This window comes from Rhinatrema bivittatum, chromosome 17, assembly GCF_901001135.1.
Source record: "Rhinatrema bivittatum chromosome 17, aRhiBiv1.1, whole genome shotgun sequence".
In the NCBI taxonomy this organism is placed as follows: domain Eukaryota; kingdom Metazoa; phylum Chordata; class Amphibia; order Gymnophiona; family Rhinatrematidae; genus Rhinatrema; species Rhinatrema bivittatum.
In genome coordinates this window covers 9,204,333-9,230,021 of record NC_042631.1, presented here as the reverse complement: position 1 = coordinate 9,230,021, position 25,689 = coordinate 9,204,333, and the positions used below count along the sequence as shown (strand labels likewise).

Below are 25,689 nucleotides of genomic sequence, written 5' to 3'. Positions count from 1 at the left end.
TATTTGCCCGCTCACTTTATTTTCGGCGTTAGAGAATTGCCTTCATGCAGCGTTGCATGGAGGAGTCTGTAAATGCATTGCCCCAGGCTTCGCTTTGCATTGCGTCTTTTCATTTGGTGAATATTTGTTTGAATCTGCTCATTGTCTGCCTTATTAGTTGGCCGTTCTTTATGTTTCTCCAAGGGCCCTGTAACCGCTGGCAGCTTAAAATGCCAGATGTGCCAAATGGGAATTTATTATCAGTCAGCTGTTTTGTGCTTTGTTTACTGTTACAAATAAAAAGCAGATGGGGAAGGCCAATTATGCCTTCAAACATTCCCCTTTTTTCCCCTTCCTTTTGTAAGTTTTATGTGCTGAAGCCAGGACCTCTACAGAACGCAATATACAGAAAAATACCATGTGACAATTGGTTGATAGTAAGAATCTCAGAACACCAAGTGCAGCGCTCACCCTTGTCAGGCAATAAAAACTGTAAATATTCCAGGCTTTCTTGTAAAACAGGGAAGAGAAAAAGACACAGTTTATAAGGAAACCTGAGAGGAAAAGCAAAAGTGCCAGTTTATGCAGATGTGTCACGAGCAGTTTAGGGTCACTGGGTTCCCCCCTCCCCTTCAGGTAACACGGCAGAGCTTTACTTCTGGCAGACATAATTCTGCCGTCGCTGGGCCCAGCCCGGCTTTTGGAATGGAAATTCCACTTTGCTCTCCCTCCATTTGAAATCCTGCAGGCCAGTCCTGTGACAGCTTCGCCCGCTTTCATAGTCTCAGGACCAGATTCGTTATTGTCACAGACCAAAACTCTTCTCTCTTTGTCAGTACTAAATTCAATTTTTATCAGCCTTGCAGTTATTACTGAAATTTATTAAAATCTGAAATCCATTTCTGGAGCTGCTTGGGTAACCTATTATTATTTCACCACTTTCCCATCTGAGATGTGGGGTCATGGGATGGAGGTGAAAGGAGATAGATCAGCCAGGCAGACCTGGACCCGAAGTCTCCTTTTGAAGAGGGAAATGAGGGTCAAGAGGGGGGTTGGAGAGAGTCATGGAGACCCCCAGCTATCTTTCTTGGGAGTATAAGAGTTCCAAAAACCCTCTGTAAGGCCTATTTTAATTCTTTTATTGTTTTTTGGGGGGGGGGGGGGGTTTTGGGTGAGAGGGCGTTAATGTTTTTCAGTTAGGTAAATGAACTGAACCGAAAAAAAAAAATGAACCAGAAAAACGAACTGAAACGAAAACGTTGGGCCCGCACATCCCTACCGAGTGTATCTGTTCAGGTTTTCTTTAAGGAAGACTGGATTGCTCTCGATTCTGAAGGCTTCCAGTGATAAATGTCTCTGTGTGGACATACTTTAACTCTCCAGCTCAGGCGTATAAGCACTAGTATGTGATAACTCACGAAGCTCCTTCCTGTGAAGGGTGACTCTGCGGGGTCAGAAAAAGCTGCTCCCATTGGTTTCAGCCAAGGGATGCTGTGCTCAGTCCTTGCGGAATATCCAGTAAATGACGCTTCTCCCTTGTGGTGCTGATCTGCATTCTTTGCTATGATTTTATTCTCCAGAACCAGATAGATTGCCTAACATCCAGCTAGAGGAGAAGTGGAATTAGTGTGCATTAATGAGTCCTAAGACCTTCCAGCTCCCACGTAGGGTTGCTTGATGATGTCGGGGTCACATCTGCTCAGTTTGGTAGCTTGGACATGGATGTCTTTCCTTTGTGGGAGGACCTTTTTTCTTCTTCTGTTTGTGGCATTATGGGATACTTCACAGCAGGATTCACTGGCCCAGACACAGGTCAGGCAGCTCATTTATCTGCTGGTTCCTTCAGGCACAGAAATTACAAGCTGTGACAACCGTGTGCCTGAAATGCAACGACCACCACTAGAGGTGTGCATTTGTTGTCAAAGAAAACGTGTGTTTTGGTTCATTTTCTTTTCACCCACCAGTGAAATTCAGGAGTTTTCTTATTGATTTTCATTTTGGAAAGTCAGCAGATAAGCCCTGTAAGGGCCGCAACACAGCCCCCTCTCCAACCCCCAGCCTTCTTCTAACCACCCATCCTCCAAAAGCAGTCCCCAGTCACTCCTCCCCTGCCAGGTTACAGATGAAAAATGGCACCCACAGCCCTGAGGCCGGTATCACTCCTGCCCGAGTTGGCTTTATACTACCCTAAGGATGGGGGTAAGCTATTGCCTGGGGGCGGTGGACGTGTGAGGCGAGGACTGAGAAAGCTCAGGCGTGTTTTTTTATTTTATTGTGTTGGTGCTGGGAGGGGGTTATTCGCTTTCCTTTCTATTTTATGTTATTTTGTTTACATTAAATGAAACACAATTAACATAAAACAAACACAAAAAAAACAACGGGAAAACCCCTCCAAATGAAAAAATGAGCCAAACTAAAAATGTTTTGTACGCACGTCCTAGCGCATGTTTACACGAAGGCCCAGCACGCCGGCTCCTTATGCAGTAGCACGGACACATTTGTCATTGCATGTTATGTGCTCTTAGATCTCAGCCGTGCATGCTCACATTTTGAGGGTAATTTTGTGATATCGCGAACAAGTTATCTGGCAAATCTGTGCATAAAAGTTACATGAATTTTCATAGCAGCCTTAGGTCCATAAAGCCCTTTGAGAATTATCCCAGCAAAACCAGGTGCACACAATTACACCGGCTCTTTGGTGCGCATAAGATTCACCAAGAGAATATATGCAAATGAAGTCAAATGGTATGCACGGAAGCCAGCTCCTGGAACATCTCTGCGTGTAACTCTGCATGCGTGCTGGTCATGCAGATTTCTAAAGGGCCCTGTCTGTGGGCAGAAGCCCCCTCTGTAAATGCTGCTATGTGTGCCCTGAGCTGCTCAGAGAAGAACTATTCAGAGCTGTCGGGTTAGCACGCAGCCTGCTTACCAACTTCTCTTCTTGTGACAACAAAAGAGTCTCTTGGGGCTTTCAGCTGAAGGAAGACTTCCTGGTTCACCAAGGACTTCCCTTGTTGCCAGAACATTCTCAGAGCACTTTGCTGCTTCTGTGGTTGAGTCTTCGGTGGTGATTTTGTATGTTCTTTCTTTGCACTCTTTTCTGAGGTGAAATCAGGATTGCAATTGATGACATAAGTTTGAAGCTCCTCCTGCAGATGAGCTGCCATGCTTCCGCCTGTATCTCCCCTCAGGGAGCACTAGTTCTGTGGCGCTGGACAAACAGCTGGATCGGCTGTTGGCTGAGCTGCTCTCTAGATGATGCATTGAAGCTACGCCAGGATCTAGTGGCAATTTTTTAAGTTTAACCTTCCTGCTTTGTCCTAACAATCCTCTTCCCGTCTCTTCTTTGGATGAGTGAGCTGGTGGTAAAAAGTGTTGCTGGTTTGTAACTCGGGGCTTGATGCACCATAACTGGTTTAAGAAATGACTCTATAGACTCCCTAATAATCCCATGGAGATGATCGTAGCACAACATAGTAACATACTAAATATCTGTAAAGACTAAGTGGACCATCCAGTCTGCCCAGCAAGGTGTCCAGGGAAATAACTGCTGCTCCGTGCATACAATGACCTCTATATGGGCCATGACCATCTAACAGAGGCTTGTATGAATTGTATTGCACCAGTTCCCTGAATAATTGCTTCATTCCTGGAAGAATGGAAATGTATACATGACTAGATTAGATGGTGATTTAGAGCAGAATATAAATATTCTCCTCTGAATATCAGCTTGCATGCTCCTTGGCCCTGTTCTGTTACTCTTGTTCCTAGTTCTCCTTTGTTTTTGCCCTAAAGTTGTTTGTTTGTTTTTTTAAACTGTGCACCATTTCTATAGGCACACTCTGCACATTAACCTCCTCCTTTTACATGACTTTTCTGTTGCTCGTGTGATTACACTTAGCTGTAGACCCATTCCTGCTATGAAGAGTGAGCTCCTGTGTGATGGAGCCAGACATTTTGTTTAGTTGTTTCAATTCTTAAATTTTTGTCACTATTTTTTTTACCATTTTGTGTCTGTGGGAAAGAATTTCATAGTACATCTGATCTTCAATAAACTCCAGAAAAAGCAGAGGTTTCTGATTTTATTTGAATAGCTGAATGAAGCCAAAAGAACAGTTATAGGACTTCTTGCTTTGGAGCAATAATGCATTTGCTTGGACTGGACGTAGAGACAACTCATGGTCCAGATTTACATGAAACATTCACGCTAAGAGGGGAGAACCTGATGCAGTCCTCTTTCCCTTCTGTCTTTCTGATATAGGTTTATGAAATATTGAAAAGAACAACATGTACCAAAGCGAAATACAGCATGGGTAAGTTACCTCTTCTGCTTTTCCACAGCAGGGTTTCAGCAGCACAGTAAAATTCTTGACGCCTGCAGGGCACCTTTCCCTTCTCATTCCTGTCTGTGGAACGGTCCTGCATGGCACAGCTGGCACTGCCACGTGAAGCAGGATTACTGGGGCAGCCTGCTCAGGGGCTGCTTTTAAATAATAGTAAAAAAGTCCCGTAAAGCTGTGGCATGCATCTCAGCCCTGGATCAATTTGTCAAGGTTGACGTGGGTCAGCTGGCAACGTAAAATAAAGCCCATTGCCAGGGCCTCTAGGAGAACATCCATAAAAACCTGAGGGAATTTATTGTAGAAGCTGTCTGGAACGCCTTTACTTTATGGCTAGATTCTGCCCCATCCTGCCATAACTGGTCTTGGTCCCTTTAATTGTGTCTTTAGCTTTCATGGTGGCAGATTCCTGGACCCGCTGCATGTCTGCCAAAGAAAAAAAATGGCCCTAAAACAACAGTAAACAGATATTAATTCTACAAAAATACTCTCTCTTCCATTGCGCAGTGCCGATCTCTAGCAGCCATAATGAGCTAGAAGGCTTCTGTTGAAGTCATGAGCTTTCACTGGCCCAGCATAGGAATAATCCAAAGGAGCAAGCGTTCATTCATCACAGACTGGCCTTCTTTGGATATGGCCTTTTCCAGATGTGCTCCAGAAAGCTTATGCACATCTTCATTTTTGGATCCTTTTTATGCTGGGCCAATAAAAGAGATTGCAGCCTGCAGAGAGGCAAGAAGACGTTGAAGAGTCAGAAGACCAGAAAGATAACTAATAATTGCCAAATTTGCAGTTCTATGGTGTCCATATTTTCCAGTGACTGCCCATTGCTTGTCATGAGGTTCCTCCATTGCCATGAATCATTGCCAGGATCAGAAGCATAAAAGAAGTGAATCGCTTGGCTTTGTATGTAAGTGGAAGAGAGTGATTCATAACCAAAGTAGGCCTCCTCCCGAAAATGCTCTTACTTCACTCGGAAATAGGTTGATACTGGCCATGAATTAAACCACTGTTAGTAATCCCAACCATTTAGCTCTTTCGAGATAATTGTCTACGATTTCTTAGTTGAAACCAAAGGAAAGTTGCAGCATGTTTCTCACTCTATGACTGTGCAGAGAAAAATCCTGTGAGCTCAAGGCTGCATATGGTAACCAGTCAGGGGAAGCTTTCTCAGGAAAAATGTTTCCTGTTAGAGTTTAGCAGAAAATTTCATCTAGGATATGGCTGTTCAGTGCAAGATAGAATAGATAAGAAATGGCTGAGGGGGGATATGATAGAGGTCTTTAAAATCCTGAGAGGTCTAGAACAGATAAATGTGAATTGGTTATTTACTCTTTCAGATAACAGAAGGACTAGGGGGCACTCCATGAAGTTAGCATGTGGCACATTTAAAACTAATCAGAGAAAATTCTTTTTCACTCAGTGCACAATTAAGCTCTGGAATTTGTTGGCAGAGGATGAGGTTAGTGCAGTTGGTGTAGCTGGGTTTAAAAAAGGATTGGATAAGTTCTTGGAGGAGAAGTCCATTACCTGCTATTAATTAAGTTGACTTGGGGAATAGCCACTACTATTACTGACATTATTAGCATGGGATAGACTTAGTGTTTGGGTACTTGCCAGGTTCTTGTGGCCTGGATTGGCCACTGTTGGAAACAGGACTGGGCTTGATGGGCCCTTGGTCTGACCCAGAATGACATGTTCTTATGTTCTTAACTGCTACAGGAAGTTGAGATGTCTTGTTGAACTTTATGAATTCTCTCTGCATTTTGGGAGCATCCATTGAGTACTATAATGTGTCCTTAAAAAATGAGGAAAAGTGATTTCTAAACAGTTGTAGCAGCTAGGGAAACATGATTTGCATGGCCAGATTTCAGTCACAGTGACATATCCATTCAGCTGGGCATGCCTGTTCCACCTAGCTCTAAGAGGCGCAGTGTGGGATGTCCATTCCCCCTAGTGCTGAGAGGCGCAGTGTGGGATGTCCATTCCCCCTAGCACTGAGAGACGCAGTGTGGGATGTCCATTCCCCCTAGCACTGAGAGACGCAGTGTGGGATGTCCATTCCCCCTAGCACTGAGAGGCGCAGTGTGGGATGCCCATTCCCCCTAGCACTGAGAGGCGCAGTGTGGGATGCCCATTCCCCTAGCACTGAGAGGCGCAGTGTGGGATGCCCATTCCCCTAGCACTGAGAGGCGCAGTGTGGGATTCCATTCCCCCTAGTGCTGAGAGGCGCAGTGTGGGATGCCCATTCCCCTAGCCCTGAGAGGCGCAGTGTGGGATGCCCATTCCCCTAGCACTGAGAGGCGCAGTGTGGGATGCCCATTCCCCTAGCACTGAGAGGCGCAGTGTGGGATGTCCATTCCCCCTAGCACTGAGAGGCGCAGTGTGGGATGTCCATTCCCCTAGCACTGAGAGGCGCAGTGTGGGATGTCCATTCCCCCTAGCACTGAGAGGCGCAGTGTGGGATGTCCATTCCCCCTAGCACTGAGAGGCGCAGTGTGGGATGTCCATTTTCCCTAGCGCTGAGAGGCGCAGTGTGGGATGTCCATTCCCCTAGCACTGAGAGGCGCAGTGTGGGATGTCCATTTCCCTAGCACTGAGAGGCGCAGTGTGGGATGTCCATTCCCCCTAGTGCTGAGAGGCGCAGTGTGGGATGCCCATTCCCCCCTAGCACTGAGAGGCGCAGTGTGGGATTCCATTTTCCCTAGCGCTGAGAGGCGCAGTGTGGGATGCCCATTCCCCCTAGCACTGAGAGGCGCAGTGTGGGATGTCCATTCCCCCTAACGCTGAGAGGCACAATGTGGGTTGCCTCTTCCCTGTCCTTTCTAGTTCTGAGAGATGCAGTGTGGCAATCCTGTTCCCTGACTCTCTGCTGCTGAGAGGTGCTGTGTGGCTCACTCATGTCCTCTTTTTCACTGGTGGTATGAGGCACTGTGTGGTACGTCAGTTTTCCTCTTGTAGTTGGTGCTGAGAGGCATTGTTCAGAAAGCTGGGCAGGCTCTGGTCAGCCAATTGTTTTTTAATTGCTTTATGTTCCTTTTTTAATTATTTAGGGTCAGCTCCTGGGTAAAGTCTCCTGCACAATTCTTGTAGACTTTTCTTGCCTGATCAGTTGCATCTAATTAAAGTCAGATTCCATCACTGAGCTGTGGGAGACTTAAAATTCATTCCTCTCCCCCCCAACTCATCCACTTTTCTCCTGGTGCTTCTTTTAACGGCGATCTATAACTGGAAGCTGTACACACAGCCTGAATCCTCTCTCTGACCACTTCAAGTCCAAGTCGCTTGAAAAGCACGCAGGAAACCCTAATATTAGGGAACGTCCATTCCATGCTGCTCAGTGCCTGAAGAATGAGGTGGAGACAGACCAGGCTCTATGGTTCGTAAACTTAATCACAGAAATTGGTCTCAACGGGGCTGGACCAAAATCTTTTCTGAGTGATCCTAAGTACCTAATATCATAGCATGAAAAAAAAAAAAATAAATGTCCGGATCAAAACTCTCCAGGTGTCTGGTCATTTGTGCAGCATGACGAGCAGAGAGAAGCTATTCTGACAACCACAGGCAACAGCAGCACTAGCACCCACCAAACTATGGGCAGAATATGTTGTTACTCGTTGCAAAGGTTTCCAGGTGGGACTTTGTGTCCCTCCCCAAATCCAACAGACGACTAGCAACCTCTTACTTCAAAGGGGGCATCTACTCAGCAGGTAGCCGGTAGAGATCTCTCCAGGCCCAGGAATGCTCAGCAAAGCTTCTGCAGGCGGAGTAGCCTGGTGAACCTGGTTGTGCAACTTGCAGCTCATGTGTGCACTGCCTTTCCTGGCATGCCCCTCTCTGCTCCTCCTAAGAGCTGGTGCGATGCCAGTTCTTCTGGCAGACATAGCGTAAAACTTGCATTTCCTCACTGCGAGCAGAACTTGTTCAGGCCCCATTCAGGCCTACCTGCCTCACTTCATTAGGGAAAGCTAAATGATACCTGAACAGTATTTTGTAAAATGTTGTGGGAAGCCTTTACAAAGATCCCAAGCTTGAATTTTTATTTTATTTATTTATTTACTGATTTTATATACTGTCATTCGGTGTAGCCATCATAATGGTTTACAACAGTAATAAAAATACAATAAAATAAAATTACTATAAAACAAAATTACAATAAAATTGAATTAGCATAAAATTAACATATTAAAATAGTTTACAATAAAATGATATAAAAATAGCATGTAAATCTGTCCTTAGTGCTGGTTTTCCCATGAGATAGTTGTGCACTCCTTAGATGTCCAGTATGTGTGTGTGTGTGGGGGGGGGGGGGGGCTTCAAAAACAAATCGAACAGATGCTCCTAGCAATAGACCGAGCTGCACGTGGACTCAGCACAGCATGTGTGCAGCTGATTTTGTTTACGTGATCAGTCCTAGTGTATGTGTCGGTTTGGATTTAATAATTCCATATTTATAAAAAAAAAAAAAAAGCTTGTTGAGATTTTAAAAAATAGCTTGAACTTTAATTTTCTCATTCCTGAAACTGGACCATTTCCATTTCCAATGTATACCGAACCCTTCTCTAAATAACCTAGAGCAGCTTACATCCTAAATACAACACAATAAAATAACCCCATAAAAACACAAATAAAAATTACAAAAAAATTCATCATGGAATAGACTTAGTTTTTGGGTACTTGCCAGGTTCTTATGGCCTGGATTGGCCACTGTTGGAAACAGGATGCTGGGCTTGATGGACCCTTGGTCTGACCCAGTATGGCATTTTCTTATGTTCTTAATTCCCTCTGACAGAGGGACTGGTCAAAAAGCTAACTTCCCTTTCAAATTACACATTATCAAAATTAACAATGCCTTAAAGAAACAGAGAACATGCCAAGAGATAAAGACCACAAGCCCCATATGGTTTACCCATCCACATCTCCCATTCAGCTTTATAGTGTCTTCTGCTAACAGCCCACAACCTTCTAGTTGAAAATAATGAAAGGCTGATTATCCCTCTAAATCTCTCTTTATCACCTCCAAAGGAGCCCCCAAATAATCTCCCCTTTGGAGATGAAGCACCTCCACCGGCACCAGCCTCTCTTCAAGCCCCCAGGGCAGGACATGACATCAGCAGGAGGTGGATGTGGAGACATTCACCGAGGCAGAGCCATGCTGGTCTGGCTCTCCTGATCAGCAGCTGATGCTCAAGCTGTAGCATGGGGAAGACAGTGGCACAGCCAGGAATGTTTTGGGGTTGTTTTTTTTACCAGATCCTTCACACCATCTCTCAGCTCTTCCCACCTTTAAGCCCCTCTTCTCTTACACCCATTTCAAATCAATGGCCCCTTGTCAAACCCCCTACTCATATCCTCTCATCCCAACTAATATCCTCTCCATTCATACCCCCACCCAACTACTGAGTCCCTGCTCCCCCACAATTCCTACTCAGTCTCCGTTCCTGCTCTCCCTCCCCCCCCCCCATTGCTAACCCCCCAATTCTAGAGCCACCGGTCTCCCCCTAATCTCCATCCATTCCTCAAGTACCCCCTTCCCCCAATCCCTAGCATATTCTGATTTAAGGCAGCTCTGATTTTAATTCTCCATGAGTGCATGAGCTGAAAAAAATGGCTGGCTCGCCTGGAGCCCTCAACAACCTGAGTTCCTTACTCAACTTCTACCACCTTGTAATGCCTCGCTCTTCCTTATTCTCCCCCACGCCCCCTCCATGTTTCTAACCTAGAGGTTGGTGTCTCTCCTTCTTCACAGTTCAGTGATCAGGTAGTTGCATTTTATGGCACTCTATGGTATAGAGCCCTGTGCAGTTCAAACAGCTGATCGGGCCACACGGGCAAAAGAGAAGAGGCATCAGCAGCCAGAATAGGAGCGCAGACTGCCAACATTGGCAATGAGGCATGGAGGAGGGAGCCTTCAGGAGGAGCAGAGACTTGGGACACTCGCCCGGTAACCCTGAAGGTAGCGATGTCCCTAGAGTGGCAGTCCACGGATGAACCCTTGGAAGAAGGGGTCTCCGAGCAGGGCATGTGCTGTTCAGTCCTGCCCAGCTCTTTGTGTTCTGGTTATCATGCTCTTCACTCTGCTGGCAGTGGCCTCTCTTCAAGCCCCTGGGACTGAGGCAGATCCTGGCGGTGAGTGGGTGGGGGGGAGTCATTCTCAGAGGCAGAGCTGTGCTGGAATCCCAAGAAGCCTTGTTGTGCTGGGAGTTTTTGGAAATCTTCCTTGCAGACAGCGCAATGCCAGCCTTCTGCACAGGGACATCTGGGGGTTGCCATTTTAAGTGTCCTGTGTCCTGTAAATGCTTACCTGCACTGAAAATAGATATTAGCTTGGGTGAAAGATGCTTAAATGTAGCAGTAATTGGTCTCTCGTTTTGTCTTATTACTTGGATCCTTAGTTGGGAAGGGGACGACTTGTGCTAATATTTTTTATGTCTTATATGTTTTCATGAAAAATGGGCATCTAAACAATGGTCACAAACTGCTTTCTCCTTCCCCAAGTCCATTCATGTGTAGAGGTGATGGGGCTGTCGGGTGAACCCCCTCCTTGGTTTAGATTCAGGTTGGGGAATCGTCTGAGTAGGAGAAGCTTTCAAAATCTTTAAGCATCCACCACTTTTCAGTAATGTTCTAACAAAACCAGCAGCTCTGCACGTACCGAAGCCACCATTCGCACCAGTCCAGGCTGCAGCTGTTAGCGTGTCGGTGTGACATCGGTGTGACTCTGCGACCTCACTCCCCTTCTGATGGGCGAGTGAAGGGGCTGTGGGATCAGTGGCGGCGTTTCACGTTGAAAGTTCTAAGGGGAAACGTAGACGTTGCCCGCAGAGCTTCCCGCAGGATGATTTCCCGGCTGAATAATATGTTGTGTTTTATTTGAAGGGATCACGAGCCTGCTTGCCAATGGAGTTTACAGTGCCGCGTACCCGCTGCATGATGTAAGTGAAGATTTGACATTTCTGCGGTCTGACATCCAGATGTCTCACAGGGGTTGCATCCTCAGTGTTTTACAGCTGAAATTTTATTGCTGATTGGTTTTTAGTTTGGGGGGAGGGGAGAAGGAATCCAAGTTAGAATAACCTCAGCAATGACTCAGTCTCGGAGCCCTTTCCCCCCTCAGTAATGGCTCAGACCCATGCTTATCCTTGGTGTTCTCTGGTGTTGCTAAACCACCTCAATAGAACTTTGTCTGTTTTAACCCTTCACTCCCAATGGCTCCAGCACCATTACTGGGATACTTATTTCTGTTCCCTGAAGTCCAGTGGTTGGTATCCCAGTTTGAATCTCTATGCTTTCCTTCTAGCAAGGATAACTGACCGCTATGGCGAGGCTTTTTTTTAATTTTTTTTTTTTTTTTAGCTACATAACTGCTCAATAGTTTTTTAATGAATTGAATAATATACACAAAACTGGAGATAAAAGTATGAAGCTAAGAAAGACAAGATCGTTTTACTAGTCTGAGAACTATTCACTAATCTATTACATAAGTATTGCATCTCCAGCCAAGACTTCTGTAAAGAGAACAATGGCTTAGATCCTGTGAATACTGCATCAGGAAATGCTGTGCATCCAAATATTCTGCACACTTGACTGCTGAGAGATTAGTAATCGGTTGCAAGTCATTTTTCATTGTGTCCAGTTCAGTACATTCATGTTCCGTCATCACATTCTCTTAGACCCAACCTTTCTTAACCACACACATCTTCCACCTAAGACCTTTTTAATAGCTGTGTTGTGTCTATAGAGCAAAGGCACTTGGAGACCTTAAAATAAATGGGTTATGCACATTTAAATTGATCCTTTGCTGTACTTAAAAAAAAGAAACTCATTCTAAATACATACATACAACTTGATAGATATGGGATATAACGGGGTTTTCCTTTTTTATTTTTATTTTTTTACCATAGGGTGACTATGAAGGCGAAAATGTTGACCCCAACGACAGAAAAGTAAGTTGTTTCAAAGAACTGACAGATTCTTTAAAACCCCTGTCCCAGGGGTAACCAATTAGCACGTATAGATTTACCACGGCATCATCACTTTTTCACATAGCAGGTGGCTGATGCCATTCCACTGGAATAATTTAGATAGATACATTCAAAGTGACTTGCTGTAGAGCTGTGTTTATGCCCATCAGATGCAGTAACTGACGGCTTAGTGCTCCTGATGATGTGGTGAGTGCTATACTATAATATTATACTGAATCCAATATGCTTCCAGGACAGAAGACTTTTATAGAGACATTAAATATATGTGATGCAGTATATATTTGTTTGTTGACTGGGAAAGTCAAATGCCTTGTTTTCAGCTGGGTTCCAGAGGCACCAGGAGATAAAGTGTCTTGCTCAAGGACACATAGAGGGTCAATGGCAAAGCTGAGATTTTAGTTCCCAACCCAGGATGTTTCCTGAATCTAACGAGTAGACTGCTGCTCTGTTTTCACTGGTGAAGGTTTTCCAGTGATTCCAGCTCTCCTGAAGTAGATCCTGAAAGGTAAAACCTTCACTAAGATTGACATGCTGGAAAGAATAAACATTATCCTCACTGCTCTAGTCAGTAATTTCAGGCCGTACACACTTCTGCAGGACTTCACTATGACGTCCGGCGTTTCATTCTGTCTCACTCACCTGATGAAGGTAGTCTACCCTTTGAAAACTAGTCTCAAATGCATTACTTTAGTCCAGAAGAAAGGACTCGCTTAAACTTGTTTGTTGACCTTGTTCCCGTGTATCTAAGTTGACTAACACGACATCCGCATCACCTTATTTAGGGTGAGTTTCACTGTTGCCAAGCTATCAAAATGCATGTGGTGGTAGCCTAATTGCTACGTATCAATTTTTCTTTTAATACTGTTAAAATATTTCACTTGCTGTCTGCCTGAGCAATAAGTCATACCACAACCCAATTTTATATACATTGGAGTACATCAGTTAGTACATTGACTTACATTATTTGCACATTTTCTTATGTTGCTAATAATGAAGGCAGAGGGATAATCACTGTTTCTCCTCATGATGCCATTCCTTAAGATCTGATGCAAACAGAAATCTTTGTCTATTCACAGTGTTTAACACACATGAGGGACAATCCAGCTGCAGGTAGAAAGCCACCGTCACAACTAAATGTTTCTCTTAATCTGAACAGGATCTACAATTTAATAAGGATATCACACTTAAAATCCTCGAAGGATCACAAACCATTGCACAGTTTAGTACTTAAGAAACATCTCCCATTGCTGCATGGCCTAGCAGTTTGGTGGTGGTGGTGACCCAAAAGGGAAAATATTAACTGTATTCTTCTTATTGTTATGGCCCAAAGGTCCCTGACTTTCCAGGACAGTTCCTTACTCACAGTTCAATGCTCAAACCATGCGTTCCATCATAAAACTCAATCTCATTTTATTCATCTTTATTCATTTTTCAGTTTTAGCATTTATATTTTTATAACAAATTAACGGCGAATTCTGACATTCCGGGGCAAAGTCAAAATTTCAAACAGTTTTTGCCAGAACCGTAAAACACTTAAACAAATAGATAGCACAAACATTGAAAACTCCAATTTTTCCATTCATAAACAGAATACACGATGTAGGTGAATTGAAAAAATAGGTCCATGGGACAAGCTGTCAAGTTGGCAAATGGGCAAAACAGCTTTCATCACCCAATGCAGGGAGCAACTTCTTGGAAAAGGAGGTGGAGAAAAAAGTGATATATTCAAGAAAGCCCAAGACAGACCTAGGGGATCCCTAGTTACAAATATGTGAAAGGAAGGTCATAGATCAAATGGGGTTGGAGACATTGCACCAGGAACGAACTTGGGCAGACTGGATGCGCTTGGGGTCCTTATCTGCTGGCCAAGTCCTTGTTTCTCAACCGCTGCTCTGTGGAACAGCAGTGGTCCCCAGCAGCATTTTTGCTGGTCCCTGGCATGGCAGGTATTGCAGGATGAATGACCTCTGTTGTAGCCACCCTCTGTGGCCTTAAAGGTACCGGCTCACACACTCTCGCCCACAGACATAAGAAGGACATTCTTTACTGCCATAAACCTTCCAGGCCCCACAGCACCGCACATTGCTGCTACTTCCAGGTGTGGGGACAGACTACTGGCACTCTCGGGCTCTTCGTTACCATTGGTGGCAGACTAAACATGAACATCAGGATCAGCTGACCCATGGGCTGCCTCCACACCAACTCTGTAAACAAAAGAAAATGGGTTGCTGGCTATGCAACCACTAAGATTGTTGCAAGAACTAGGCCCTTTTAAGAAGTAGCGTCTACTCCCACTGCCACCAATATATGTATCTTTAGCCCCTGACTACATGATCCTCCAGAATGAGGAGACCTTTTTCACCATCCCCTATTCTGGATGCAAGGAACACAGCTCCTTCGTCATAATTCTTGTAATTAAAACATTAGGGATTGGCTGGGTTGAGATTGGGTGGAAACTCCTGAAAAGGGGGTGTGTGTATTTACCCTCCCCCCTGCACAAAGGGATTCTCCATGCTCTTCAGCCATGGGAAGAAACTCCTTCTCCCTCACACTTCAAGTGTCCCCTCCAACTCTACCGGTCAGCCGGTCCACATCAGCTTAGGAGGTTAGCCAGCGGATCCCTAGCATCAAATAGGGCTAAGAAAGATTGTCCTAGTCCGTTTGTATCTTCCATGGTACTAATGTTTATCCTTACTTCTCCGCAAATAACAGGGTGAGGGAGTAATTTCCAGGATAACATGATACCAGGAAGCAAGCGTCAAATAAAACCTTCTCCTACCATTGTTGAGTAGGAAAATAGTTGTTGCATGAAATGGAGTTTGATAACAGACAACAAAATCCATATTTGATTTTACCCATGGAAAAAAATATCTTCAGGGGCCATCAATGCCAGCTTGGAGCTGACATTATTTCCTCTGCAATGTGGATTTCTCAGCTTATGTGCCATCAATGTATAGAAATGTGCTTCCTTCACTCGTTTCTTTTGTTGCTGTTTAATGAGTAGACCCCTGGCAGACTGAAGGCGCTAACATGCCAGGTCTGTCTTGGCAGACTATGCAGTGGAACTAGGAGGCCAGATTGTCAGCACAGCTTTGTGGTATGGCATGGGAAGGAAGGTGGTATGGATTAAATAGGGGATCTACCCAAGCTGGTGGAGAGCTAAGGAAGAGGAAGACAAAACCTGTCCTGGATAGGGAGTGTTACCTTACAAGCAGTCATGCTCTATGGCTGGCAGCTGGGGTATATAATTAGCACTGATGTCAGGAAGAGCTGGGCAGGCTGGATGGGTTAATTGCTCTTCTGCTGCTGTCATCTACTTTGTTACTACATGGGACCAATGTACTAACGTGCTCTAGCATTGGCCACTAATGCATGTAAATGCAGTGTTTATTGCGTGTACTAACAGCCAATGTTAGGCACATGCAACTGAAACAGACAGTTCTGTGAAATGTTAACTCTACCTTCCAGAGGTGTAAAGTTTTTGGTTGTTTTTATGCATCTGTGAGGCAGTTTGTGCATGTACTTGCATTAACAGGTAATGAGCACAGTTTTACATTTGTTGACCTCATTAGCCTACGTCACATTAAAACTATCAATAGGTAACTGATGCACATTAATGCATTTTAGTAGATTGAATTCAGTCTTGCTATACTGAACCGAACTTGTCCTCTCTTCCATGAACCGAGCTCTTGATTGTCCTGTGCGGCTGTGAACTCCCGATCTATTTGATGGAAAGAGCGTTAAGTCACCAAAGATGGAAAATATCAAATAAAATGGACATCAGTTTTACCGAGTAAACATTATTTCTAAGTTTGCAGTGGCTTTAGCAACATGAGCTTGTAGCTTGGAGGAAGTGAGCACTGTAACTCAGAAGCTTATCAGAACTGCAGATTTAGTCAGGGTTTCTCCTATACACAGTTGTATAGAATAATGAATGCGAGAGATAATTACAGCAGCCATATGATGAGCCATATGCAGGGGGAACCAACAAGGCCATCCTTGGGGGGAGGGGATGAATCGAGCTGATGGCCTGTGCCAGAAGGCCAGGAGGTACAGTCTTCTATTCCCCTCCCCCATTCCCTAATCTTTGGGGAGGGAGCCCTCTCTGGTTGAATCACTCGCCAGGGTCAGCTCTGGAAACGTGCACAGACTCAGTCCTGTTATACAGGAAGTCTGCTCCTCCCATAGCAAACATCTGGCTTTATCAATTCCGGGTGTGGTAATCTCCTGTTCTTTTAGAGATAGGAGGTATTTGAAAGGTCCTTTCTCCCAGACCAGCAAACATTAGGAGCTGAGCACACCTTTGCTTGGTGGAAGGCGGGAGAATTCCTCGTCTGCACTGGAATGCAGTGCTACATGTTTGCCTAGTGGCTGGGACTGACCCTTTAGACCTCCAGATCTTTTTCAACAGAAGACCTCAGTCAGTCAAGGTTTTCTTCCATGTGGTCCCGCAGCTAAAAACCCCCCGATACTCATTCCAAACACTTGCAGCTGCGCATGTTGTACATTCAGAGCCGTGGTGAGATTGCAACGTTTTTGGTGTCCCTCACTCTCTCTGTTCCAGAGATACGTACCAGCTGTACCACTTAAGTGTCCGTCAGGGCTGAGTGCACCCTGATGATGGTTATTCAGCAGGCATGCTGGGAAAGAATCTAATTTCATTGTTAGTAATCCAGAGGCAAGGCAAACATTTGCAAATGACAACTGTCAAAGAATAATATAGAACGTCAGGACCTTGTAAGGAAATGTCCCTGCCTGGGTGTTGCAAAGCCATATTTGCTTTGGTTGATAAAACACATCTCAATTATTAATAAAACTAAAAGAACCCGTTGGCAGGCTTTCGTTTGAGGAAGGCAGTATATAAGTATGATATAACATGGAAGGCCCAGAACCCTTGCACACTGGCACCCAGTCACCTGGTCTTCTTTGTCAACGTTTCCAACTTCATTTGGATTGGACAGAGACCACACATCATCCAACCACACACTCCTAAGGCACAGAATGAGGACCCTTCTAATCTCCTTAGGCAATTGATTGATAAGGTGCAATTTTTTCCGAAGGCCATCAAATCATTAATAAGAACTGCAGCTCAATAGTTGCAGGTTTACCAGGGTTCAAATCCCACTGCCTTTCCTTGTGACCTTGGGCAAGTCACTTCACCCTCCACTGACCCAGGTGCACCCTTAGGACCTCGTTTGCTGAGCATTTTTCCCATGGACACAGAATGGGAGAAGAGCCTGAGGAAATTGGGCCCTTGGATTGTGAGCCATTTAGGGACAGAGAAATACCTGCCAGACCTGAAAGTAACTCACCTTGAGCTCAGGTTTGGAAAGGGGAGTAATCGAATCTAAATCCAAATGTCTTGAGATAGTTAAGAACTCTAAGCATTCCCCGCAATCAAGGATCCTGGGCCAAAAGGGACTCTCTAGCTTTGTCCTTGTGCTTGTTACCGTCGGCCCAAAAGGTCCAAGAATTTGTCTCTGCATTCAGTACACATGAACTTGATCACCATAAAACCTGCGGATGACCTCACATTGCCTTTCCTTAACCCCTGCAACCTCAGGAATGCTGGGGGCCTGGTGAAAAATAAATAATACAGACCCTCCACCCTAACGCTGGCGTTAAGCGTTTTCTCACTGATTCTTTTAGGCTTTTTTTTTTTTAAATTTTCTTTTCTCTGTCTGCAGAAGGTTGACACTTGGAGAGGAGGCTTGAAAAATAGGTTTGAGAAAAGTGCCAGAGATTTCATTTGTCCTCCACACAACTGCTTTGCAGGTTTCTTTCAGCTAATTTTACTTTTTGGTGGGCTTAGCCTGGTGTTCCATTTCTACCCTGAGAAAAGCAGGGTCAATAGCGGAAGTGCTTCTAAAAGACAGAGAGAAGCAAGAATGCCCAGATTGCGGCAGTTTTTTTTGTTTTGTTGATTTGCCTGGAAAATGTGTGCTGTGTTGTGAATATTTACCCTTCATGGAACATGGACAGCTTGCATACTGTGATGTAGAGATACTCAATATTATTTAATGAGATGGAAAAAGATTGATTTTCTTCAAGCTACTGTGGCTAAAGCCTAGTACATTTATTTATTTATTTATTTAGACTCAGAAGTGTCTTTCTGCTCCTCTGTATGTCCTAAGCTTAATCAGAGGCAGGTATGGGATCAGTTGCCATGAGCCTTCATTCACAACTACATGGGGACATTTCCCACTTTTAAATATCCTCTGCCCCCTGACCCAGCATACCTTGTCTGCTCATTGCAGGGATGCTGAAGGGTTTGGGGCCATCTCTGGAACCTTGCAACTGTGGGATCTGAATCCAGACACTAGGGGTCACCCTTGAGCAATGACCACAACTCCCTTCTTCTTCCCGCAAACTCCACCTGGAGGGTGTGAATGCAGCTGAGCCTCCAGGGTAGCCCTGACTGTTATAAGAAGTGAAAACTAATCAGCATTCAGTTAAGCCATAGCGTTCTATTTTTTTTTTATATGCATTTGACAGTGCATTAGTGAAGCTTGTAAAGTTAGAATTACACTTGGCCCTTGCCTATTCTATTTTAGTTGAACTGTTATAGTCTGAGAGCTTCAGCTTTGTGAATGCAATTCCATGGATAGTCTCCAGATGATATCTCTCACTTTTCTGTCCAACATTAGATTGAGTTCTATTGTAGGCTGAAATAAAGTCAAACGTCTAATTTGAGTTTGCAGCACAATTATTCAAACATATTTATTCTCAGGTGTGTTACTCAGCATTTTGTTCAGTATGGGCTCAATTTACACAGATTCGAGGCTTAAAAAAAGATTCCAGCAAAAAAGATGTTTTTCAGCTTTGGAAAATAAAGTTGGTCGTGTGCCATGCTGAATAACAGATATCAGAGGCCCTGTATTCCTTGGGAAACATGAATGAACAACGCTTGTTAGGCTGTAGGTTAGCCCCACTTCAGAACGGCATGGTACATGATCAGCTTCATCATACTATTATTATTTTTATATACCAACATTTGATCTGAGATATCCCGTCAGTTTACATTCGGGTACTGTTGGTATTTCCCTATCCCCAGAGGGCTTATAGTCTAAGTTTGTACCTGAGGCAATGGAGGGTAAAGTGACTTGCCCAAGGTCACAAGGAGCAACAGTGGGACTTGAACACTGCTCTAACCACTAGGCTACTCCTCCACAAGCATCCATACTATTCTGGATGCTTATTTTTTGGATGTGAGGAATCCCTCTCCTGATGCCACCGATGTTTGGAATTGGGTGGAGGAAGTACTCAGAAGATACACTGTGATGCCAACTTGAACTGGCCTGAATTTCAGTGACCACAGACGGCCCCATTTAAATATTACGACTGCATCGTACCCCACAGGATTCTGGGAGGAAAAGGAGATGAACATAAGCAACTTCAAATATATTAAAGGTGATTTCATATATATGGGTCAATATTCAAAGGCATTTTGTGAGGTACCTGGCTAAATACAGATTTTTTAATATTTTGGGCACAACTGGCTAAGGTTTAGCTGGATAACTCATTATCTAGATAAAATTAAGTCAGATAATGTAGGGGCATTCTGGGGCAGAGTTAAGTTAGCCAGATAACTTGTCCAGCAAATTCCTTCCCCATATAACCCAACCGTCCTCCAAACCCCTTCTTTTACAAAGCACTTGGGCTATATCACCCCCCACGCCCCCCAAAATCTCCTAATACATAAAATTAAAATACACAAACAATAGGTAACCTACCTTGTCACTGGTTGTTCATATACCCCTGAAATTAACAAACTTGCCCTGAATATGATCCCTATCGCACGCAAAGCGCACCCAGTGTAGGGAGGCATTTACTACCTTTTGTTTGCCAGTTCTCACAGAGCATGGTTGTTGTTGTTGTTGGGTTTTCTTAAGACCTATGAAGAGAGCTGTTGATTGCTGCCATTTCCCCGAGGATAAATGTGAGAAACTCTATTTAATGCCAAGACAAAAAAGATTTTAGCAAGAAGTTAATTAAAACAGAACTTCAACATATCCAACTCAAAAGCGAGTTATGTGGAAACGCTTCCCACAGGTGTATTCTGTAACAGCAAAATGTAGCCCTGTATGCCTCTTGCAGGCAAAAATAACTTTTTAATTAAAGGCTATATTCTCTTAGTTATGGGGCAGCCCTCGGACCATTCAGCTTTTTTAGATCGCTCTTCTTGGATTGCAAGATGCTCCAATAGACTTGAATGGGAGTGCCAACAGCGAGGAAATGAAAAGGTCTTTGAGGGGTCCGCCAAGCTCCGTACTACAGATAAAATACTTTGTACATAAAATCATGTTTTTTTCCTTCTAAGAATTCAGCCTGGCTCACTCTTGAGCTGAATATTCATGACATAGATGCATTTATTGCATGCCTAACCACATTCCAAGCATGGTTAGATTGAAGGCCTGCACTGAGGTTTTAATGGTACCAGAAAAGAAATCAGTAACGTCGCATTCCAACCATATTAAACCTCCTTACCCGGCTACATTTTTATGCACAGGTTTAAATATTGAGCAGAGAAGGGAAGGGAACTGAATGCAGCCATTTCATTTTGCATTCTGACTGAAATATTCAATCTGAAAGATATTTTGAGGGAATACAAGTTTAAGTCATTTTATCATTTAGATGGTGCTCCAAACCAGGGCACTGTGCCATGTCTAGTAAATTACATCTAGGGCGTGGTGCAAGGAATCCCTTTCCTCAAGTGCTTACCATCTGGAATGGTTCTTCAGGCCTCAGGAGGTGGAAGTGATTTGCCCATGTGGCAATGGCACAAGCAGGACTTGAACTGAAGTATTCAAGTCTCCAGCTCGTTATTCTCAACACTGAACCATTCTGTTGCTCCCTATCTTTGAAAGCCCTCGTGGAAAAAAGCAAAATCTCAAATGTCTATTAAAAAAAGAGAAATACTACTGTACTTAACTGCACCATTGGGAAGCTTTATTGAAAACTCATTGAAAATCCTGCCATATTAGCTCCACCATTTTATAGATAATGGCTTCATCCTAGCCGATATTTACCGTCATCACTGAATCTTCAAACTCAACTGTATTAATACATTTTCAGAGAAGAGAGACTCAGGTCTGGAGATAGTGAACGCGAGACCATGGTGGCAGATAAAGACCACAAGGCCCAGCTGGTCTGCCAAAATGTCCTTTATTTTGTAAAACCACAGGCTCATCTTGAACCCTAACTTTACCACTTCCCCGAAACTAAGAAGACCCCAGACTTATTCTGGTACTGTATTTGCATCTATCACCCTTTTATGTGAAGAAATAATTCCTAACGTTGCTCCTGAGTCAGCCTCATACCATGACCTCTTACTGTAGGACTTCCTTTTCCACTGGAAAAACATGTATCTCTTGTGTATTGGTTATATCTTTGAGATATCTGAGTGAGTCACAAAGACAGGGCAAATCAGGACTGGGATGAATTTGCAGGATTGTACTGGAAGCTTTATGACGTATGTCTGCACTGTGCCTGACTAAGCAGTAATAACCAGTGCCTTAGCTACAATATCCTTAAAAATGAATCAATAAAAGAAGAAAAACATGAAAGTGGTGCCAAGTGTCCTGAGCCTCAACTTTGCCTGTTAATACTATATCATACTGTTAAGTTTCTTTGTTGGTACCTCATTAGTATCATGATGAGTCCCAGCTTCAAATTCATCATTGGCAGCTGGTATCCTGAAACATGTGAACCTTCCCTTTTTCTTGATCATGGTACCACTCCATCCAATCCCTCAAGTTTGGCTAATGTTAGATAAGAACTTAAACTGTATACTTTGTACAACGGAAGATAAAAATGGACCCAATACCTCACATTCATAAGAAAATTAAACCTTGTCTCTCAATTTATTTTACAGCTCTTGTGTGAAGAGTGGGCAAGCTATGGAGTCTTTTACAAATACCAGCCAATAGATCTAGTTAGGTAAGAAAATATAGACAATAAAGTCACTTTAGAAAAGCTTCATGTCCCTTCTTTAGCAACCGTGTGTCTTTTGTACACACGAGACTGAGCGCTCCCTTCCTCTGCCCCGTTTATAGAACTTGTTGCCAATTGAAGCCCAACTCAGGAAGAATTTATTATTTCAAATGTGCCAAATAAGCAAGTTTTTATTTGTTAAGGCTTTTATGGTTTATCTTGAATCTAGTCCTTGCTATTATTGGACTGTTATTGTTAAATGTTTATTAGATTATTATTGATTTTATTGTCATGTTTGCTTGGTTTTTTATTGAGTTTATATTGCTTTTTCCATTATTATTTATTTTTTACTTTGCTTGCGTTTAAATATTTATGTTGTTATGGCCTTGAACATTGGAAAAGTTGGCAATAAACCTAAAATAAAATAAAATAAATAAATAGGATGTTTTCTGATAATCCAAATCTCATTCCCATTCTAATCTTGGCTCCCTGCTCTCATTAGGCTTAGAATAGGGAGAGACCTTATGCGGCAGATGCTGTGGAATATATTTCTTCTCATAATCAGATTTTCTGACTTCTTTCAGGAAGTACTTTGGCGAGAAGATTGGACTCTATTTTGCCTGGTTGGGGGTTTACACTCAGATGCTCATTCCAGCTTCAGTTGTTGGGATTATTGTGTTTTTGTATGGCTGTGCAACCGTAGACGAGAACATACCAAGGTAGGAAGATGACGGTGTTGTTTATTTCATTACAGCTTCAAACGTTGATTTCAGTCCTGAGATATTTCAGACTATTTGAAAAGTCCATGTTCCCACAGGCTGGAAGAGCTTTCGAATGGTAACTTTTATTGGTTCGATACGATTTGGAAGTAAACTTCTCAGCTAAATTAGCTATGAATAAATAAAAGTATTAGCTTTCCAAATTTTAATTTAGTAGCAGCAAGGAACTCTCTAAACAACTGATTAAGTTCACCACTGCTGACCGCTAACCAAGCCTGAGATTGAAAAACACCAGCTCAAGACCTTTCTTTGACTGTTTGACCTCACAAGTAACTGCTCCACTTCCGGAGCTTACGTTCGAAATTCTTTTTGTGAAAGTTTGTTCATCCTTTTCAGAGTTGCTTGTGGAACAGACAGACAGACAGGACAGCTTTTCTAGTATAGATGCAGGTACACAATATCTGGTATACAAAAACAGAATCTTCACCAGCGGCAAATCCAGTCCTACGTTAAGAGCGGAGAGGGTTTAACTGTTTTGCATTCTCCTTTCTATCTTGGAGCTAAAAGCTTGGAAGGAGGAATTGTTAGGCACAGACCCACAATATGTGCAGCTGAACCCACCTTTTGTTGACTGATTTAAATGTAACTCCCTACAGCTAGAAAACAGTTCACCTTTTATCATTGCTAGGTGGAGGAGAAAAAATGGGATCAGGTTGAAAGACTGCATAAACAAATACTAGGAAATGGCAGATCATTTCAGGGCTCCTCCTTGTAGAAATGACTGCAATCAGTACTTGAAAGAAATTATTCTGTCTCCCCAGTACGGAGCATTGCATTTGTTATACTACATATCCCGTTTGCATTTTCTTTTTCTTTTGAATTTAAATTTTCCTCAATAAAATATTAGCATGTAAGATTAAAGATACCGAGAGCTGACTTTTCCTCAGGCTTATACGATTATGCATTGTGTAAGGCATCAGCAAAAAAAAAAAAAAAACCCACCACATTCTATATTAGGCATGGTCATCCCTAACTTGATTTATTATGGAGGGATTCATTTGATTGATTATTAGAGCTGTCATGCATGGAGTTGGTTGTCTCCTTTCAGTAAGAACTCACTGAAAATGGGATATGCTATTTGTTTTTTTCACTATTGTGTGTGCAAAGGACACATCATCTGCAAAGGTGAAAAGTATGGTGATGCTATCCTGATGACTTGATATTAAATCTGAACCCACTTCTATCTGGGGGGTTTTGGATTGGAATTAAATGTATTTGCAAGTCAAAGAGAGAAGGAGAGAGATAATTAAGATTGTAGGGCTGGATATTTTAAGCATTTTTTTGTATAGACCCACACTGGGGAAAACCATTTCAGTCCATCGGGCCCATAATGCGATCCCTGAGCATTACAGATTTGTGCATAATGAAATGTATTCATCCCGTCCTGCTACAACATCTTATCATGTGGTAAAGAAAGGCTTAATCCTAGAGGCACATAGATGGAGACACGTTTCATGAAACTGGACCTCATTCTGTAATTTGTGATGTGGAAGACTGAAAATTACTGAAATGTGCAATTACCACTGTTGTTTTGATTCCTGCTTTTCCTGCAAAAGAGTTCAAAACATGTTACAGACGCAGTAGATTAATGTTGCAGTACAATCTTTGAATCTGTAGTAGTTTGGCACTGGCAGCTGTTTGCATCTGCATTTTGGATCAAAAGATAATTATTGCCAGAATGAAAGACATTCTCTAGGTCTCAATGCATTTTAGAAAAGTGTGAGACCCATAGTTCAATGGTTTACCCTGCTAAGGTTCAAATTTAGCAGGACATACCATGAGTTTTGAAATTCCTGCCAGTTTCTCTGCCCCTAACTTAATTCAGCTTATTAATTTTCCAGCTAAAAGCTTAGCCAGAGAAGTCAGGAGTGATCTAGGAGCAAACCAGGGTTGAGAAAAGTTATCTGATATTCAGCATTATCCAGCTAACTTTAGGACTGGCTCAGAGTAGTCCAAAAGCTAGCTGGATAAACGTTTCTAAAAGTTAGCAAACTAAACATATCCGGCTAAGTCTCAGATAGCCGGGTATATTCAGTGGCACACCTGTGCTACTGAATATGCAGTATAAGTTGCCGGGTAATTTTTTCTGGCTGACTGTGCTGGACTCCATGTGGCTGCATTTTATCACCAGTAGTCTACGCATGATATTCAGAAATAGAATGTGTTTCCTGCAGTGCTTGTTTCTGGCTTGGATTTATTTAGTAAGCTTTTTTTCCCAGAGACACGGAATGGGAAGGAACCCTTAGTAAATTAAGCCTCCTGTCGGTGAAGGAGAAAGGAATAAAATGCTTTTGTGCCTGGGACTGATGCAGCCATGTTGTTGAGTTGACTCAGAAATGGCATTGCCCATTGCCCCAGGCTCCCTGACCTCGTTCCAGTTATTGCTGGAAGGGCCTTTCAGAGATCCTGGAGGCACCCAGAAAGGGATCCCACATTTCCACCGCCACAGGGATGTCACTTTCATTTACGTCTGGGAGTTTTCCTCTGCATCAGTAAAAGCCCTAACTGTGTATGCATCGCCCCTAACTACCACCACCCCATGTTTTTTCTAACCTTGGCATTTCTCTTTCCTATCACAGATGCAGCATTTTCCCACGTATTTATTCCCTAGCCTCTGAGACATATTGTGATGTGTTTTTCTGTGATTGTTACCGGAGATTAGCTTAGGGCACT

General features: G+C 43.3%; 1 protein-coding gene across 5 annotated transcripts in view; it reads left to right on the top strand.

Moving 5' to 3' along the window:
- ANO1 (anoctamin 1) overlaps positions 1-25,689 on the top strand; it is a 94,143-nt gene that overhangs the window by 31,746 nt on the left and 36,708 nt on the right. For all 5 annotated transcript variants that reach the window (XM_029582441.1, XM_029582439.1, XM_029582444.1 and 2 more), the window contains exons 6-10: positions 4,241-4,292; positions 11,199-11,254; positions 12,224-12,265; positions 22,179-22,243; positions 22,822-22,956. In XM_029582441.1, the coding sequence (XP_029438301.1) occupies positions 4,241-4,292; positions 11,199-11,254; positions 12,224-12,265; positions 22,179-22,243; positions 22,822-22,956 (350 nt within the window). The remainder of the gene's footprint in view (positions 1-4,240; positions 4,293-11,198; positions 11,255-12,223; positions 12,266-22,178; positions 22,244-22,821; positions 22,957-25,689) is intronic.